Source organism: Maniola jurtina, chromosome 20 (genome assembly GCF_905333055.1).
Source record: "Maniola jurtina chromosome 20, ilManJurt1.1, whole genome shotgun sequence".
Classification (NCBI taxonomy): domain Eukaryota; kingdom Metazoa; phylum Arthropoda; class Insecta; order Lepidoptera; family Nymphalidae; genus Maniola; species Maniola jurtina.
In genome coordinates this window covers 9552608-9571255 of record NC_060048.1, presented here as the reverse complement: position 1 = coordinate 9571255, position 18648 = coordinate 9552608, and the positions used below count along the sequence as shown (strand labels likewise).

Here is an 18648-nt window from a genome sequence, read left to right as displayed (position 1 = left end):
CGGTGATAGGTATAAATTATAAACATATATATGGACTTTGTCTGTGTTGGTGTTAGCTGGCGGGCGTGCTCTGCCTTATTGGAGTGTTTTTTTTTTTGTTAAAACTGACTGGAAAGCGCTCTAAGGGGGTGCCGTGCGTATGTCGGCGAGCGCCGGCACAGACGGGGTCCATAATTGTATAGTTTAACTAACTTGTTACAAATAACTACAAACTTGACATTGGCTAATCTTTGTAAAGCCAGACGAGAGAGAGAAAAAAAACATATATATTCTTAATAAATTGATTGGTAAACTATCAGTCGATCGAAACCACAGAGTACATTGAATATAGGGGTAATCGAAACCAAAACAAAAATATTCTAAATAATAAAATTGAATTCTAATTTTAAAAGTTTAAAATAATGATCAATCTTTTTGTTATACTTGTGAAACCCGTGAAACCTCTGCATGAGATCAGTTTTAAATGTTTTGAGTGATCGGTTTTCTGAGTAAAGCAAGATGTGCAGATTTTTGCCACTTAGGGTAGCTGTCAAAGATTCCTTAGTTTTAATTCTTTTAGTTATTTTCAATACAATTCATATGACCGACCTGGGTAAGTAATAGATTTTTACTTAGAATATATAAGAATAACCAGGAGAAACTAAGATGTCGTTTTTAGCCATCGATGTTTTTAGCCTATTCCTAAGTTGCGGCCCATGAACCCTACTTAATTAGGTCTTAGGGCTAATATTTTAGAAATGAAGGATTTTTTATTCAATATACTTTTACAAGTGATTTTGAATCGTCAAATAAATCTATCACCGGTTCTGAAATATTGGGAATGCCCTCTCTACTGAGAAACAATATTTTTCAGCAAAAAATGATATGGATCTCCACAGCAAGCAAAGCAAAGTCAAAGATGACACTAACAACAATATAGTGAATTTCAAAAACAGTGAAGATTTGAAGAACTGCCCTATGAAGCAAGGCAACACATCAGATTGCTCTACATTGAACTATCCTTGTGTGGCCTGTGATAGGGGCTGGGACTGTGTGTATGGGGCAGATACAAATTACACTTGTAGGGTCAACACCAATGTGGTTTGCAATGTAAGTTGATATTGGTGTTAGTTTTTTCATAATGTGTGTAGAGTCCACCTGAACCAGTTTGGCTTCGTCCACCTTCAGCCTAAAAACCCATTTTCTGCCAAACCTTCGCTTCAGCCAAAATGTGTTGAAGTTTTGGCCAGCAACATCTAAAGTATGGGATTGGTCTTGAGTATTTGTTTGTTACAACAAATTTATATTAGATCTTCAAGAAAATAGAAAACTGTACACAAAATAAGCTACAAATTATAAGTAAAGATTAGAATTGTAATAAAAAATAACTTGTTTTATTTTCAGGGCCTAAAAACATTTAACAGAACAGCAATGTGTCGTTTCTGTTACCAAACTGAGAAGTGGGAGCACCGATGTGATCAGAAAGCTAACTGCAACTCCTTGGCTTCACCCACTAAATACTATTTGTAAGTTACTTTTATCTGTATTGATTGAACACTTCTTTCTGTCCTGGAATGGAATACATCAAAAATGAAATACATCAAATCTCTTGTTATCTTAAACTTAATAAGCACTATCTTAAATGCTAAGACAAAGACAAGTTCAAGTCCAGGAGGGACAGTTTAGGATTTTAAAAAAACCTACTAAATTGGCTCAGGTCTTTTTTTTATTTCATTCAGATACAATCTCACCTGGTGGTAAGTGATGAATATGATGCAGTCTAAGATAGAAGTGGGCTAACCTGGATGTATGGCACTTTTTATTAAACCAATACACCTTTGGTTTCTAGTTTATACAGAGTATTGTACCGGAACACTATATCCAGAAAGCCGAAGCCTCCCACCAGACCAGACCAGAGATTTAGAAATTATAAAATTCCTACCTCCTGCCGAGAACCAAACCTGGGACCTCCCACTATTTTTTTTTTTTTAATTATATAGACTAGCGCTTGGCTGCAATCAGACCTGCTAGCAAGTGATGATGCAGCCTAAGATGGAGCGCGCTTGCCTAGAAGTTGCCTATTCACTCTTGACTTGAAGGTACCCATATTATAGGTGGAAGGGAAAACTGACGCCGGAAGGGCGTCCCATATCCCAGCTGTTCGAATTAGGAAAGAGGAAGCAAATCGTTTCGTACGTGTTCGGGGAATTTCGACTACGTATAGATGTAGACCTTGACGATGCTTGGTAGTACAATGGTAGAAAGGTATACTATAAGACCACAGCGCTTACCACTGCGCCAAGAAGATCGCCAAAATCTAATCTATCTTATCTAGTGGCAAGCTAGAGCCACTCTATAATAAAGCTGTGACACCATGAGCCTTAGTGTTCCAGTTCAGTGCTGCATAGTATGGGTTTTATAAAAACTGCTATACCCCTTCCAAGTTGCCTGCTTCATGCTTAGGCTGCATCATCGTTCATCAATCATCATGTACCACCAAAAATATATTCTACAAGACAAGAATTGAAAGCACACTCCTATCTAAACATATGCATAAATAAAAAAACAAGTGAGATTGTAGCCAAATTCTTACAATTATCGTCAACAAACATTTTTTTTTTTCAGGACCAACTGCACAGTGTCAGATGACGTTTTATGCTTGGGAAAGCGAAAGTTCCTTAAAAAGATACGTTGTTCTTGGACATCTGGCACACGATGGGGCACAGCGCTGATATTAGCGCTCACCCTTGGCGGGTTCGGCGCCGACAGGTTTTACCTCGGACACTGGCAGGAGGGGATAGGAAAACTGTTTAGCTTTGGAGGCTTAGGAGTGTGGACATTGGTAGATGCGCTGCTTATAGGCATACACCATCTCGGTCCTGCCGATGGATCTGTTTATATATAAGTTTATTGTTTTAATTTTATGTAACTTATTATTTCTTAATGTAATAAAAATATAGAAAGTTGTGAAAAATATTGTGTTTTAGTCATTCTTATATGTAGATTCAATAAACAGCCAGATGCATAGCGAAATCGGATAACCCGATTAACGCGTTTCCATGTTAGGCTGGTACTTCACTTGCGAGTGCCATGGTGAAATCGATGCCAAACGCTAACTTAGCTTCATTGAATGAAAAATCAGAGTCCTAGGGCACCAAATGGGGTGAATTGAGAATCTCCGCACAACCCAATTTGCAGTTCGTAGTAACCGTCCAGTTCGGAATCCCAACGATTCCGACCTACTATCGTCGGCGATAGGATCACCCTATGGCCTTGAGTTGTATCGAATTTGGTGGCACGGCGAGACTATCGCCGCGATTCTCTCGTCCGTGGAGATGACGCCTAACTCTCTTATATACCTACTTAATCGAAGGCCCATCCGGCCCATCTAACTTTCGTAACCAATCTTTGGATCAAACTCCAATAAGGTTTTATTAATTACTTACCCAAATAAATAATCTGTAACCAATGGCCAAACCAAAATTCAGTTGTACTTACCTAGTTTAGAAAATGTCAAAATTGATGGTGACTAGACATAGATATGTTGACTAGAGACCATTAGACACAAAATTAATGAAGTAGATATTTCAAGTTAAATTAGGCTTATAAATTTAGTAAAATGTGTCACGCATTCTACGCGGATGCTTGGAAACGGACCGCGCGGCGGGATCGAGCGTGGTATCAAGAGAGGCTGATGCCAGCCCTACTGGCCGCTAAGGAGAAACAAGCTAGGGACATTGATGCGACGATCGCCGTTGCTCAGGATCTTTTACGGGTAGACTATGAAGTTAGATGATGTCCGAGACTTGTTGATTTAGGTTTATTATGAATCTCGTGAGATCAAAGAGACCTGGGTTAAAAGGTAGCCTATATCCATCGGGATGCAAGCTAATCTCTGTAAAAATAAAAATCGGTTAAACGGATGAGCTGTGTAAATGCCTAGCAGACAGACGGACACACTTTCGCATTTAAGGACGCATTCAGCCGCAAAGTGCTGCGCGGAGGCCGCGCTGCTTTGTTAATGAATATTATAATTTCGATCTATGAACTGATCGTAAAACATTAGTTGTGTTAATAGGTAGGTAAGAATTATTTACCTACCAAGCCAATATTATCTAGTAGATAAGTATATCAGATAGGTATGATATCGAGATAGAAATAAGAAGATCCGTAGGAGAACTAGAGTAATCGACAGAGCTCAACGGGTTGTAAAGCTGAAGTGGCGATGGGCAGGGCACATAGTTCGAAGAACCGATAGACGTAAGGGTCCCAAGTTGCTAGAATGGTGACCTCGCACCGGAAAGTAGGTACAGCGTTGGAAGACTCCCCACTAGGTGCAGGACAGAAGACATCAAACGAGTCGCAGGGAACCGCTGGATTCAGGCGGCGCAAGGTCGTGGTGTGTAGAAGTCCCTACAAGAGACCTACCTATATCCAGCAGTGGACGTCTATCGTCTGATAATGATGGTGATAATGATGCTCATTCATAATCATCAAAATAGAATTAAAATTTGAAAAGGCAGTCGTTTGCATCAGATTTACGACGAACCTGTGCCGAAGCCTACACCGGTGGCGCCGCATGACATAGAGCATCGCGACGACGACAGCCTCATGAAGCCGATAGAGCCAGAAGTGTTGAACCTGCTATACGGATGCACTGAGAAGGGTGCTGCTGAACAGTATCTTAAAGCGAGATACAAGAAGGCCCCTGAAGACAAGTACGTTTTGGGTTATTCCACTTATCCCCAATGACAATAACCATCAATGGGGATTTGTGAACTTTTCTTCCACAAATCCCCGTTGACACTACCTGGCAAGTGGCAATACCCATAGCCCATAGGTAAGTAGGTAGGTACAATTCTTGAATCTAAGTAGGCATAACTTGTAATAGGTATAAATTAATTACAAAATATTATATTCCTACTACACCGTACACTACACGGCTATACTTAGGTACTTTTAAGGGGCCAAGTAGGTACTTATATAGGTGGTCATCGCCTGTACAAATTGCAATTATTAAGTATGGTTCCATCGAGCTGGTAGGTATTATAAGTAATAGAAGTGAGTATAATAATGAACTCTTCAGTAACATTCAGTAGTTCAACGTGTTAGGACTTTAGGTAGTTATAGTTATTAACTTTTTTATTCTGATACAAGTTAGCCCTTGACTGCGATATCACCTGATGGGAAGTGATGAATGATGATGCAGTCTAAGAGGGAAGTGGGATAACTTGGAAGGGGTATGGCAATTTTATTAAACCCATACCCCTGATCGGTTTCTACATGGCATTGTACCGGAATGCCAAGTTGCTTGGCGGCACGGCTTTGCCGGTAGGGTTGGTACTTGGTAGGTAAGTATTTAAGTGCGCTGGAAGGTTTTTATAACGGTAATTTGCTGGCTAGGTTCTTTTTCCGTGTAACGACGAGCTGGGACTATGGCTGGCAACAGAAGCAGTCGCGGCTGCGAGCTCGCGACGTGAACCGCGGCCGCCGCGCCATCCTGCGCGACACATTCTACCGCAAGAACAACCTCGCGCCCGACCCGAGGCACTACTGCAACCCCGCTGGAGGAGACATCTCCTTGTGCAGCGAATATACTTGCGATACTAATTGATATGGCTATAGGCATAACTGAGTAGGCTCCTGCGGGAGAGATGTGATGTGACGCGAGAGCTCAGTGATTCCTCAAGAACATACTCAGTTATGCGCTATCCTTTAGTTAGGCTGGTTTTCTGACACTGGATAGGTTAACATATTGTGTACCTAACTTTGTTTTTAGGTTTCCGTACCTCATAAGGAAAAAAGGAACCCTTATTTCATGATTCTAGGTCAACAGGAAGTACTTTACAGGTTTTCTTGATAGACACGACAGAAAAACAGATAAGTAACAAAGTTATTCTATAAGGCTTATAGACAGACAGGCAACAAAATCATCCTATTTTTGAAGAATTTTATATTTGAGGACACAGGAATATAATTATTAAAGATACAAGAATAAAATAATAATGCAGTAGTATAGCAAAAAACATATATTTTATAATTTTATTATTTACAATAATTCAACTTTTATTTACATATTTAACAACAGCAAAATGTACCCGTTCCTTAAGGTCCCATCACACTGTTTACAAGAAATTTGTAAATTAAAAAAATGTTTACAGATTAATATTCGTTTAATTTACAACATCGTCGCTCGACATCGACGAGGTATATGAGGTCCAATGTAGGAGCGTGGCAATGGATGCATCTAGACGAAACTGAGTTTCATATACTAGAATAAGTTTAAAAAATAATTATAAGAATGGAAATTGGAAAGTAATAATATGACAATTATTGTGACCACCTTAAAATTAATTCTGCGTAAGGTTGAGATATTTTTAAATAATATGTTAGCACAATAAACATCTATTAATTATATTATTATCAGTATTTAAAATAGAATACTAATATATTTTAATTTGGAAGTTTACCATATATTTACAATAAAATAAAGAAGGGAGACACTAAACGTTGTGTCTATGTACAAGAGTGGAGAAAAACTTCAACTTGGTCAATGTGTTAGTACCTACCCTTACGGCCCGTTCACACATGGGAGTCCGTTTTACTGGTACGTTTTTAACGGATACGTTATAAATTTATGCTCTGTTCACACATAGGCACCGTATAACGTTCAACGGATCCGTCATTACTGGATGCGACGTGTGAACACAAAACTCGCAGTATACCGCCGCTATACTACAAAGATGGATCTATCCGTTAAAATTCTACGTATCCGTATATTTTTACTGTTCCGTCGTCCAGTATTCGATGACAAAACGGAATGTCATTTTTTTACGGAACGATATTGTTTACTGTATACAGAATACTGTGCCATGTGTGAAGTCGCTCATACAACTACATACGCCATCGACGAAAAAAAAACGTACACGATAAAACGGAACAGTAAAACGGAGACATGTGTGAACCGGCCGTTACACAGATACCCGGATCCATCCATCGACACGCGTACAAAAATCACAATAATTAAAATTAATCAACCAGATACATTCAACAAGCTCATGCTAACAAGTCACTAACAAAAAAAATAATAAATATGAGAGACCTTTGTTCTTTCTCAAGTTTATGTTAGACACAACTATGTACAATTATACACTATAAATATATCAGTCCAATGAATTCAGCGAAATCCACATTTAATTTGTTGTAAGCCTAGCGCAGACAGCTGACTAATCGGTCCGACGATTTAAGTCAGTGCTTGATTAGAGCAGCGCCAGCGATGCCAGAGACGCCAGCTTTGATTTTGCTTGCAATCAATTTATATATTAAGCCATGCCGAGCGATCTAGGTTTCCAGTTCTGGTTTGTACTATCCAAGGTTTCCACAGCAGAAAACGGTCCAACAATAAATAAAATCAGAGTGAGTACGTACAAGTTGATAATATTGCCATTAGTGGTATACTTAGAGAATGAAAACTATGTCATAGTTATTAGGTCACCAACAAAAATCGGTGATCTGCGTTAGCCTTATAAGTTTACTATTGTGCAACATAACGCATAATTATTATTTGTTATGCTCTTCATTTTGGCATAAACAATATACTTTAAGCTATAATTTGCTAACTTTGCAGCTATAATTTATAAATTAAATCAAAATAATTTATAAATGAAATTGAATGAAATATTTAAAATTCATTAAATTTAAAAAATGGAACTGAAAATTAATTTGTTACCAAATATTCTATCATTGAAAAATCATTTTTAGACCCACTAAAAACCCTGTAAAATTTTAGAGGCCATTTTTATTGGTATATATATAATATGTACATTATACATTACTATGTACAAAATTGATTAATAGTGTGATAGTATCGCAGTATATTATGGTAATACATAAATATATACTATACAATAATTATATGTATATGGCTTCTACACAATATAAAACTAGTTGAATTTCGGCCATACAAGTTAGTAGTGTAGAAAATACACATTGTTCCATTATAAATTAGCATTTATATAAGTTCCAGATGGGCACAACATAACTGACAAGTTTTTCTTATTTAGTACTGAAGATAAATAAAATAAGATACAACAGTAAAGTACACTCACAAATAAAAATTTCACAGTTGATATAATTACGTATGATATGCCTAAGGGAATATTTAGACAAAATGATTTCATTGTAGCTAATGGTCAATAATAATTTACATTTTACAACTTTTGATCAAGTTGCTTGATGATATTAAAAAATGTTACAAGTTGATTTTTCAATAGTTATTATATAGTCAGTAAAATTAAGATACCACAGTGTTGACTAATTAATATTATTTATTAATTATTAAAAAAAAATCAGATGAATTGAGATCCTCCTACTTTTTTGAAGTTGGTTAAAAAATCATTAGAGGCCATTTTCCAAATCTCTGCATAACATAGCAATCAGTTTATCGGGTAACAAATTGACAAGTTCGAAAATGGTCCCAAAATATCCAAAAATCTGAAACAAATTCTAACTTCAACATTTTCTTGTAAATCCAATTAAAGTCTAAAAACACTAAGTTAGTTTTCAGTTCGATATTATATCGCATTTACATTGTTTTTATATAAATCTAATATATACTAAAAACCGGATCTTTCGATGTCTTTAGGAATATTATAAATGCGAAATTATATTATGTCTGTATTTTTTCACAGTTCAGTATCTGTTTAACCAATTTTGAGGAAATTTGGAACAGAGCTAGCAATCCCGGAAACGCAATCAACAACTTTAAATGCTAGAAATTCAGTTTCCACAAGATCTTTAAAATACCTAAATTCATGTAATAAAGTTGTGGGAGTCATCTCATTTATCATCATAAAATTAAAATCATAACATTAAAAAAGATTTTGCAAAGAAAGCTAGCAAACCTACCTGAGTAATTTTATATTTGCTCTATGGTATTGATATTGTATATCCATTATGATATTGAGTGTTGCTACTAACCAAGTAGTATTTATACAGTGGGAATTAAAAAATCTGTAGAGTTTTTTTAATCGATTTTTAATTGCCTAAAGAATTCAAAGAACCCGAATGCGTTTTCGGTTTTAGCATTAATATATTCTATTAGCAAATCAATACCTCCCCAGATATACTCAAAACTGCAGTTTTTAACCCCCGACCCAAAAAGAGGGGTGTTATAAGTTTGACGTGTGTATCTGTCTGTGGCATCGTAGCTTCTAAACTAATGAACCAATTTTAATTTACTTTTTTTTGTTTGAAACATGGCTTGATTGAGAGTGTTCTTAGCTATAATCCAAAAAAATCGGTTCAGCTGTTTGAAAGTTACCAGCTCTTTTCTAGTTACTGTTACCTTCACTTGTTGGGGGTGTTATAAATTTTTAATTTACACTTGTACAATAATGTTTTAAAAAGTTGAAACTATGTTTCACACCATCCTTTTTTGAAAAATACATTAAACACCTCATAAGTTCACTGAAAAATTATACTGTTCTAACATTTTAAATAAAAATATCTATTATTGTTTTAAAAACGTCCAACAATAATTTAGTGGCTTACCACAACCTACGTGGGAGGTAGTGGAATATTCAACATAAATATTCTGAATACTATTACTTGTACTTAAAAAGCTGGGAGTACTATTAAAGTATCACACTAATATTATAAAGGCGAAAGTTAGTGTGTATGTATGTGTGTGTATGTATGTTTGTTATTCCTTAACGCAAAAACTACTGAACGGATTTGGCTGAAATTTGGAATGGTGATAGATAATATCCTGGACTAGCACATAGGCTACTTTTTATCCCGGAAAATCAAAGAGTTCCCACGGGATTTCGAAAAACCTAAATCCACGTGGACGAAGTCGCGGGCATCATCTAGTATGCTTTATGCCTGCAGCCCCAGAAAAGAAAGATACCAAAATTAATGACTCTATTATATGTATTCACCTTTATAAGTCCAAGTAAAAATCTTGGTAAAATTCATTGATATAAAAACAATCAAGACATACAGTTGCATGAATGGTAAAGTTGTAAAATCATTGAAATTAAAAATATAAAATAAATAAAAACATGAAAGTCATTTTTAAAATTTCTTATTTGGTTTCAAAGTTAATTTGGATTCAATGATGATGTCAATGTGGTCAATAACTGTCAATTTCACATGTACTGTACACAATTAAATACAATGACTTTGAAATTAGGATATTTGGACCCAGTTGCAAGAGTCATGGTCACAACTGGCTGTAGTGCTGCGACAGATGAACTTTGAGCTGTTAGGGCCGGCGCACATTGGTGGAGCGCAGCGCAGAGCATGCCCGTGAAGTTTTCTAATCGCGTGAATTTGTACCAGAGAATGCGCGAGCACGCGCGGGACTGCGCGCGAATGCGCGAGTATCCGCACGGATGCACAATTGATTTTAGATATTATTTCAATGAGGACAATGTCGATAATATTTTGACTGTGAAAAATGCTCTGCGCTGCGCTCTGCCATATGTGCCCCGGCCCTTATGGGCAGTATAGAACCCATTGTTTACATTATAATTTCATTGAAACACAAAATTTGCCTAAAAACATAAGTATTTATATTGTTCACAGTTGATTTAATGTGGGTAGAATTATATTAGCCCACGTGCCAGTAGCACATATCTTGTCAGTTTTATTTACAGTTTATTTAGTCTGTTTCTATGCCAAAACGTCTATCCGAGAATTTACACATAGTATTTACACTTCACTGTGGATTCACTGCACATATCGTATCGTCGCATTGTCGTACACATGTACACACAGCCGTAGCACGCATATTGTCGCACTTGTGTCATAATGTGTGTTTTTGCACTTTTATCGAAACAGGTGTACTGTCGCAGTAGTATCGTAATGCATGTGTTATCGCACTAATGTCATAACACTATTGAGCTAATTCTGTTGCACACAATCTCTAAAATGACGGGTTTAAATATATTGCTATCCCTTTCATAATACTCTGAATGTTTAGACTTGTGTATGTAGCGGAATAAGCCAGAATATCGCATAAGTACTATCGTTGTAGCACTATTGTCGCACTAGTTCGTGACGCGTGTGTTATCACACTAGTATTGTAACACGTGGACTGTCTAAATGCGTCTATTATATGTATATTATTAATATCGTAACACATTTATTACCGCAAGAGTGTAGTAACGCACGTGTTATCGAAGGCGTCAGTGCGGGCGAGGACCGCTCATCCACTGCACGAGCGCGTGCTTAGGCATCAGTGTCTCTTGGAAGTGGTTTGGAGGGCTTGTGAGAAGTTGCAGTATCATTACACGTATATTGTCGCACTGGTATAGTAACGCACGTGTTATCACACTGTATTTAAGAGGGATGCGTGGAGCCCGGCGGCGCCGGCAGCGCGGGCGGAGAGCCGCTCGTCCACTGGACTAGTGCGTGTTCAGGCATCTGCGACGCCTGGAAGTGGTCTTTGAGGAGCGCTTGTGAGAAGTTGCAGTGCATCTGGTATGCTTCGTTCTCGCGCTCCGTGTCACCCGCTAGCCGGTACAGATCTACAAAATAATTTTATAGTATCAGTAATCTTTTTATAGTAATCAGGAATCATTATCAACTGCGAAAAAGTATTCATAAATGGTGGATTCATTTGACTATTCAAAAGAATTTGGGCCTTTTCAGTGCGACGCGGATGACCTACGCGGACGTCCGCGACGGACGGTAAAATGTATGAAACCTCAACAACTCCGCGACGCGGACAGCTCCGCGTCGCTCTGAACGCGCTGTTGAGGTTTCATACATTTTTACCGTCCGTCGCGGACGTCCGCGTAGGTCATCCGCGTCGCACTGAAAAGGCCCTTTATGTTTGTATAAAAAAATGTTTTTATATTATCTATCATCAATGTAATGTCATTCCCTTACTTTTTAGGGTTCTGTACCCAAAATGACGTACAGAGCCCTTATTAATTTTAATTTGTGGTAAAGCTGTCACTACACACGCACACATTTATTGTCAATATTGAAAAAGTAAAGTTTCGAATTCTTTTAAACCATAGGCCTACTTTGAATGTAGAAAGTTCCTAATTTCTAAGGTAAGGGTAAGTTGCATCGCAAGTTCGCGGGGAGTTAATTTGTAGATCGACCAACCCCCTCGCACACAGTATAATCATCTCAGTTAAATAGTAAATCTATGAAAAATAGTATAGCTACCTTTCAGTATAGCGCTTGCCCACAGCTGGACATGCACGTCTGGGATCTTGCTCGCGAGCTGCATGGCGGGCGTCACCATGTTCATGCTCTCCCGCGAGTTGTTGATGGACAGGAATATGTGTCCCAGTAATACCAGTGAGCATGACGTTAGACGGTTGAGATCCTCTGCGTTGGCCATTTTTAATGTTTCTCGCAGATACCTCCTGAAAGATTGCATCAGGCAGATTGAACAGTTGATTGTTGAACAACATACACAGACAAGTAGTATATAAGTAATTATCAACTGCTTAAGGAAGAATTCACACGTACCCCAACCACACCACATCACAGTGACAAAAAGTGGCCAAGCAGTGGTTACATGTGAATTGTGCTGCTGCAGCTCCTTGCAGTTGTGTAGTGGTAACTACAAAGTCTCATGTAGGATAATGAAATGGAAGTTGTAATATGCTATGCTATGTCACAGCTTGAAGTGATTGGTGATAAGACTTTAAGATGGACCTTCACAAAGAAAATTTTGAACAGATTGAATACTTTTAAAAGTTTAAGGGCTGATTTTTCAATTTCCTATAGGCACAAGACCCATGTCCAGCAGTGGACATTATTGGTTTACATCAAAAAAATAACTTACTTGGCTTCATTGTACCGTGCTTGGAAGAATGCTTGTAATCCCAAAACATAGTACGAGGCAGCCCTTAGTCCGTGTGCGTAGGCAGGCAATGCTTCCGGCCTCACCTGGAAACAGAGATTATTCTTTATTGCAACACAAAGTTACCAGCTGATGCCCGCAATTTCGTCCGTGTGGATTTAGGTTTTTGAAATCATATGAGAACTCTTTGATTTGCTGGGACAGAAGTAGCCTATACCAACCCTTCAAGTCTTTAACTATATCCATGCAAAAAATCACACTGGTTAGTTGCATGTGAAGGACTAACTAACTAATACTATAGATTATTATTAGAGATGGGCCATTTCACAGGTAGCATGTGAAAAATCACGTATCAAATTCATAAATGTAAAACTAGCTATCTTACTTAACAGCATGTGAAATATCACAAAGCAAAATTTCGCACATGATAATATAGTTGTTTTGTTATACATTGTAATATTTTTTACTTGAAAAAGAGCAACTGCTGAGTTTCTTGCTGGCTCGTCTCAGTAGAAAAGATTTCACAGACGTAGTATAAGAGACACTAGTTGAAATAAATAAATTTTGATTTTGTACACCGAATTTCGCGAGATTCACATATTTTGGTGTATAAGCAATGAAAAAAGAGGAGAGGACGACCAAAGAAAAGGTGGATGGATTGCGTGAAAGAGGATATGCATATAAAAGGGCTGGATGATATGTTGACAATGGATGACAGAACAGAGTGGAAGAAGTCATGCTGTGCCGACCCCACGTAGCGTGGGATAAGGTCAAGCAGAAGGTATAAAGCAATATGAGGCAGTAGTGTGAGGCATCACCTGTTCCATTAGTAGTGCCAAGTCGTTGTCTCTTCTCCCGCGCAGGTAAACAATAGCCAGGTTCAGCTTCGCAAACATCCATAGGTCCCTTTCTTGTGACATCTGTATACAAAAATAATATTATCTATTAAATTCATCATAATATATCAGGGTACATTTGGTTTTTTGGACGACATTGAAGGGGATGGATACCCGCGGGTGCGCGGGGCGTTCCCCCGCTTTATAGCCCGATTGCCATCTCAACCTGTCGCGGACTATATGTATATCGTTTTTATAGTCATTCAAAATGTTAGTTTTGCTTGGAGCTTAGTGAGTGGACCCCCGATACTTGAATTGACGACCTATGTGATATATAATTTTAACCAGTACATAATTTAAAAAGAAAATCCATTACAATTTAGTCCCTGACTGCGATCTCAACTTATGGTAAGCGATGATGCAATTTAAGATGGAAGCAAGCTAATTTGGAAGGGGTATGGCAGCTTTATTAAACCCTAGGAATATGGGTTTAATAAAACTGCCATACTGGTTTCCTTTCTAGTTTGTTACGCGGCATCGAACGGGAACGCTAATCGCTTAGGCCTTAACGGCACGGCTTTGCCGGCAGGATGCGACCAAAGACAATGCCCCTGCCGAGATTCGATTTCGAGCCTACCACTTATGTGAGCACAACTCTCACCACTGGATACTCACGTGTATGGCGGTGTGGAACTGCGCCTCGGCGGCCTCCATGCAGTTCATGGACATCGCGTACAGCCCCAGCAGGCAGTGCAGCTGTGGCGTGTGCGCCGCCGCCGTGTGCGCTGCAACAATTATGCGCTGTTCACTACTAGAGGAAGTGAATTTCACAGGTAGCATGTGAAAAGCCTTACTTTAAGTAGCATATCAAAAATCACGTAAAGCCTTACTTAAAGTAGCCTGTGAAATAATTCAGTGCAATACTGATTACTATCAGAGTCCTGTTGAAAATGGCTGCCGTGTAGACAAAAAACAGCCGATTGACGTTATTTTGTAATAATGAAGCAATTTCCGAGCAAGTGGGAGAAGTACCGTTGGGCGCGGTGTTGAGCAGATGCGCGGCGCGCGCGATCTCGTGCAGCGCGTGCGCCTTGCCGCCCGCCACCAGGCGGCACAGCGCCGCGTGCTCCAGCAGCGCCATGCGCAGGCGCCACGCCAGCGCCGCGCCGCCGCGCACGCCGCCCGCGTCGCCGCCCTCCTCGCCCGCCAGCTTGTCGATCTGCGCCAGCGCCTTCTCCGTGTACTTGTGCGCCTTGTCCATGTAGCCCGCCTGCGCCGAGTGCATCACCGTCACCAGGTACACCAGCACGTACAGCTGCTGCCGCGACAGCCACACGAACGACTCCGCGCCGCTCGCGCTCGCCGCCGGTCCGCACACCGCTGACAAACATAATAACATTCCATGTATTGCGACTTACTCCACCTAGTTTCTCCTTTCACCAAAGTTGCCTGGTGGAGATTGCTCTGAGCAATAAGGCCACCTTTGCGTATAATTGTTTTTAGTTTTTTCTGTTTCTTAATTTTATCTTGATTATTTTATGTTTTGTGTGTAATAAAGTTATTATCTAGTCTATCACACTTGGAACCACTGACTTATACATAATATTATACCGTGCAAGTAAAATTTATATTATGGGTAAATTTTTGAGGAAAATAATAGCCATAATAAGGTGTTTTTAGAGCGAGCAATTTTTTTTTCTTTTCTAGGTGTAATTTGCGATCAGTCCGAGGGCTTTTAACAAATTAGTTGAAGCTGTCGCAAGAAATAACAAAGGTGACAAAAGCAGTAAGCAAAGTGTAAGTAAGAAAAAGCCACTTACCATCATCATCCGGCCACGTGGGCGCCATGATGGTCTGTATGCTCTGCTGCAGCTGCTTCAAACATGGCTTCACACTCTTCACCTGCCCCGCCATCAGGTAGTGGCATACCTTCACAAAAACATTGAAAAACCGTTAGTTTGCCATTGTTACATAAATGCAGTTAAAATGTGGATTATTACATGCTAAATTATGCCCAATCTAAATCTAAACAAAATTCAGGACTTTACCTGCATTAAAGAATGGTATTTTTAACACAATTTTGAAGTTTGGTATCTGCTAATTTTGCTTTCTCTAACTTTTATCCTCGACACAGTCAGCATAATTTATTACTAAAAACCATTTCAAGCAATACATCAAAGTTTCAAGTTAGCAACACATTAGTGGTTCTCTTGTGCTACATATTATGAACATCAGGTGACTTTCTTGCTCATTATTTGTTAATCTAAGGAGCATACCTACCTGGAGGACAAAATAGAACACTTTGAGATACTCCTTTTGGTGTGGACTGCCAGCCCACGTCTCCACAAGATGTCCAGCCTGGTTCAGTAGTGGTAACACTTCTTGGATTTTCTTGTCTATTAATAGTAACTGAAACAACAGAGATGGGTTTCTTAAGCTGAGCTCAATTTAAGCCCACAAACTGACTTAAGAAGACATTAAGTTTAATTCAATCTATTGTGAGTTTATTAGGTTGATATGCAATCATTTCTTGTGATAGGCTTATTACAATACTAGATTAGATATTCAGATTGCTAGAACCCATTACGATATGAATCATTCAAGTCAATAGTTTTAAAAATATGATTGTTTGTATACTTTAGTTTCCTAAGTTTACTTAAAAAGTACTATACGCAGCTCATACAACTCTGTAATCGCAAACTGACAATGAAAAATTTAACTCCAGGAACTCTAAAGTGCTGGACAAATCACGTCACTTACTCGTTTCTCAGAGGTTTCTGCAATTTTTTCTTTTTTTTAAGCTAAGGAATATTAGAGTTTCTAGACTGCCTTGAATGTGAGTACCTAATCACCATTGTGGCATGTTTTCTCAACAGTAATTACCGTCATTTTCCTTATGAATGAATATAAAATGTAAATTAGTTTTAAATTAAATATTTATTTACTTGATGTACTTAATTGATAATAAAATCATGTATTTTTATGTTTAAATTTATTAATTGGACTGTACAATGGGTGATTATCTGAAATGGACAATTACAATACAATCCAGATTCTTTGATTTGGGTGAAACTTGGAACTGAGATAGCTTATACTTCAAGGTATACATCTAGGTAACACATAGGCTACTTTTTAAGCCAGAAAATCAATGAGTTCCCACAAAATTTTTGAATATACATTTACATGGATGAAGTTGTGGGCATCAGCTAGTTTTAGGAAGTTTCATTTAATTTTACCAATCTTTGATTAAATGTTTTACTCTTATATCTTTATGTAAAAATAAATTGTCTAGCTGTTGATATTTAAGTGATTTAAATAAATTTAAATACATTTAACCAATATACATAAAATAATATAACCAATTTACATAAAAACCTATTTGATACAGGCAAAAATATATTCTAATTTATATTTTTATAACTCATGCGCATTAACATGGCACCTGGCTCGAAAACAACCCTCCTCCCACTTCCCAGCGCGATGTCCCGCTCTCGCCGTACCGCCGCGCCGTGCGAGACCAGTAGCGGCACGGCGAGAACAGGACATCGCGCGGGGAAGTGGAAGGAGGGGTTGTTTTCGAGCCAGGTGCCATGTTAATGCGCACGGGTAATATATTCTTTACTCACCATAACCCTACTGAGTAAGAACAGCACTCTTGTGTATGCAGCATTGGAAATCTGTGCATAGTCCACTCCTACTGCCAGGAGACTGCTAGCCACTTCATATTCCCGCTCTGTTGCATGGATTTGCTAAAAAATATGTTTTTATTAGGCCATCGACAGAGTGACCTAGAGTGAGGAAACTCTCAGTTTTGATCATAATCAAATCAACTTCTGTCACATATTAGGCTAGTCCTAGTCCATACATATAGTAACATTTGATGCCTGCCAGTGCAGGTTGAAGCCTCAACATTTTGTTGCAAGTTTCCTAACTGTTGTGAACTGTGCTATTGATCAACCTCATTCGATTCTGTATAAAATACACTTAGCATTTGACATTCTAGTTAGGAATTTCTGAAAACTCTTTCTTAGTACTTAGTTGGTGGTTTTATCTTATAGAAAAATCTACATGCAAAAGCAAAAATTGAGTTTTTAAATTCAACAGCTTAAGCTTTACGTTGATATAGAGTATATGTCATCAAATCAATGATCAATCCTAATCTTCAATCAATCATAATTTGAAAAGTAAGTGTTATAATTTCTAAGAGCATTGTAGGTATGCATTGCAAAAAATTCTTAGTTTCACTTCTTCTGCATGCTGATTTAACATTAACTTTTGTAATATACATGTTTAATTACTTAACTTAATAAGGAAAGTTATATTATCAAATAAGTGTATTACTAATTTGTAGGTACTTACTGCCAGTTGGAATATTAGCCTGCAGTGCCAGTAAACACTGTGTTGTGATAGTTCAATAGCCTTCCGTAGAATCGGTTTAGAATGTGTTGGCTGTCCCTGCTGCTCGAACAGCTCCGCGAGTACGCTCGCCGCTTCGAACTTGACATCATCGAAGCCGTTGATTGTCTGAGATAAGCACCACTGCAACGAAAACACTACATGACCCACTTCAACAACATTGTTTACATCTTATCCATATACATCATCAACAAAAACCTACATAAAAACCCAATCACATTAACTAACTAGTGCAATACATAACTTAACAAGTCTCAAACCCCACTAATTAAGTAATGAAATAACAAAAAAACTTACACTCTGTTCCAAATGCGTTCTCGCCAAGTCGATGTTTTTAGTGTGTGTCAAAAGGATATTTCCGAGTTGTAAATGTGTCCTGGCCTCGACCCTCTGTGGTGGTTTGAAATTAAATACGGCTTGAAGGCACTGAATACAACTTTTTATGTCAGGAGGATTTGATGTACGGAAATGTTCCGCTAAACCAAGTAAAGAAATATACCAAGCGTCCTGCGTTGACGCCATTTTGACATTTCTGCTTGGAGGGAGCAGTGTTGACAGCTAGAACTGGTTGAGTTAAGCATAGAG

At 38.3% G+C, this 18648-nt stretch overlaps 3 protein-coding genes across 3 annotated transcripts; 2 read left to right on the top strand and 1 right to left on the bottom strand.

Moving 5' to 3' along the window:
- Positions 1-341: 341 nt before the first annotated feature.
- Positions 342-2945, top strand: LOC123875404 (TM2 domain-containing protein almondex). The gene is made up of 4 exons (XM_045921215.1): positions 342-592; positions 854-1089; positions 1384-1505; positions 2605-2945. The coding sequence occupies exons 1-4, from the start codon at positions 499-501 to the stop codon at positions 2882-2884; spliced, it is 732 nt and encodes a 243-aa protein (XP_045777171.1). The 5' UTR covers positions 342-498; the 3' UTR covers positions 2885-2945.
- A 549-nt stretch (positions 2946-3494) lies between these two features.
- LOC123875408 lies at positions 3495-6145 on the top strand. The gene is made up of 3 exons (XM_045921219.1): positions 3495-3754; positions 4516-4697; positions 5383-6145. The coding sequence occupies exons 1-3, from the start codon at positions 3599-3601 to the stop codon at positions 5591-5593; spliced, it is 549 nt and encodes a 182-aa protein (XP_045777175.1). The 5' UTR covers positions 3495-3598; the 3' UTR covers positions 5594-6145.
- Positions 6146-10372: 4227 nt separating this feature from the next.
- Positions 10373-18615, bottom strand: LOC123875393 (MAU2 chromatid cohesion factor homolog). The gene is made up of 11 exons (XM_045921198.1): positions 18361-18615; positions 18007-18186; positions 17274-17396; positions 15928-16056; positions 15468-15576; positions 14680-15027; positions 14323-14432; positions 13630-13731; positions 12794-12897; positions 12166-12368; positions 10373-11513 (listed from the first exon to the last, which is right to left on the bottom strand). Exons 1-11 carry the CDS (start codon positions 18583-18585, stop codon positions 11326-11328), a joined length of 1821 nt encoding a protein of 606 aa, XP_045777154.1. The 5' UTR covers positions 18586-18615; the 3' UTR covers positions 10373-11325.
- Positions 18616-18648: the final 33 nt, after the last annotated feature.

What these genes read in the sequence shown, in the direction of transcription:
- LOC123875404 (XM_045921215.1), top strand. Translation starts at nt 499, where the DNA reads ATGTGCAGATTTTTGCCACTTAGGGTAGCTGTCAAAGATTCCTTAGTT. An exon ending in AATTCATATGACCGACCTGG is followed by an intron (nt 593 to 853) that starts GTAAGTAATAGA and finishes AATATTTTTCAG; the next exon opens with CAAAAAATGATATGGATCTC. An exon ending in ACACCAATGTGGTTTGCAAT is followed by an intron (nt 1,090 to 1,383) that starts GTAAGTTGATAT and finishes TTTTATTTTCAG; the next exon opens with GGCCTAAAAACATTTAACAG.
- LOC123875408 (XM_045921219.1), top strand. Translation starts at nt 3,599, where the DNA reads ATGTGTCACGCATTCTACGCGGATGCTTGGAAACGGACCGCGCGGCGG. An exon ending in TTGCTCAGGATCTTTTACGG is followed by an intron (nt 3,755 to 4,515) that starts GTAGACTATGAA and finishes CGTTTGCATCAG; the next exon opens with ATTTACGACGAACCTGTGCC. An exon ending in AAGAAGGCCCCTGAAGACAA is followed by an intron (nt 4,698 to 5,382) that starts GTACGTTTTGGG and finishes TTTGCTGGCTAG; the next exon opens with GTTCTTTTTCCGTGTAACGA.
- LOC123875393 (XM_045921198.1), bottom strand. Translation starts at nt 18,585, where the DNA reads ATGGCGTCAACGCAGGACGCTTGGTATATTTCTTTACTTGGTTTAGCG. An exon ending in GAACGCATTTGGAACAGAGT is followed by an intron (nt 18,187 to 18,360) that starts GTAAGTTTTTTT and finishes TTTTCGTTGCAG; the next exon opens with TGGTGCTTATCTCAGACAAT. An exon ending in GCACGGTACAATGAAGCCAA is followed by an intron (nt 12,369 to 12,793) that starts GTAAGTTATTTT and finishes GCAATCTTTCAG; the next exon opens with GAGGTATCTGCGAGAAACAT.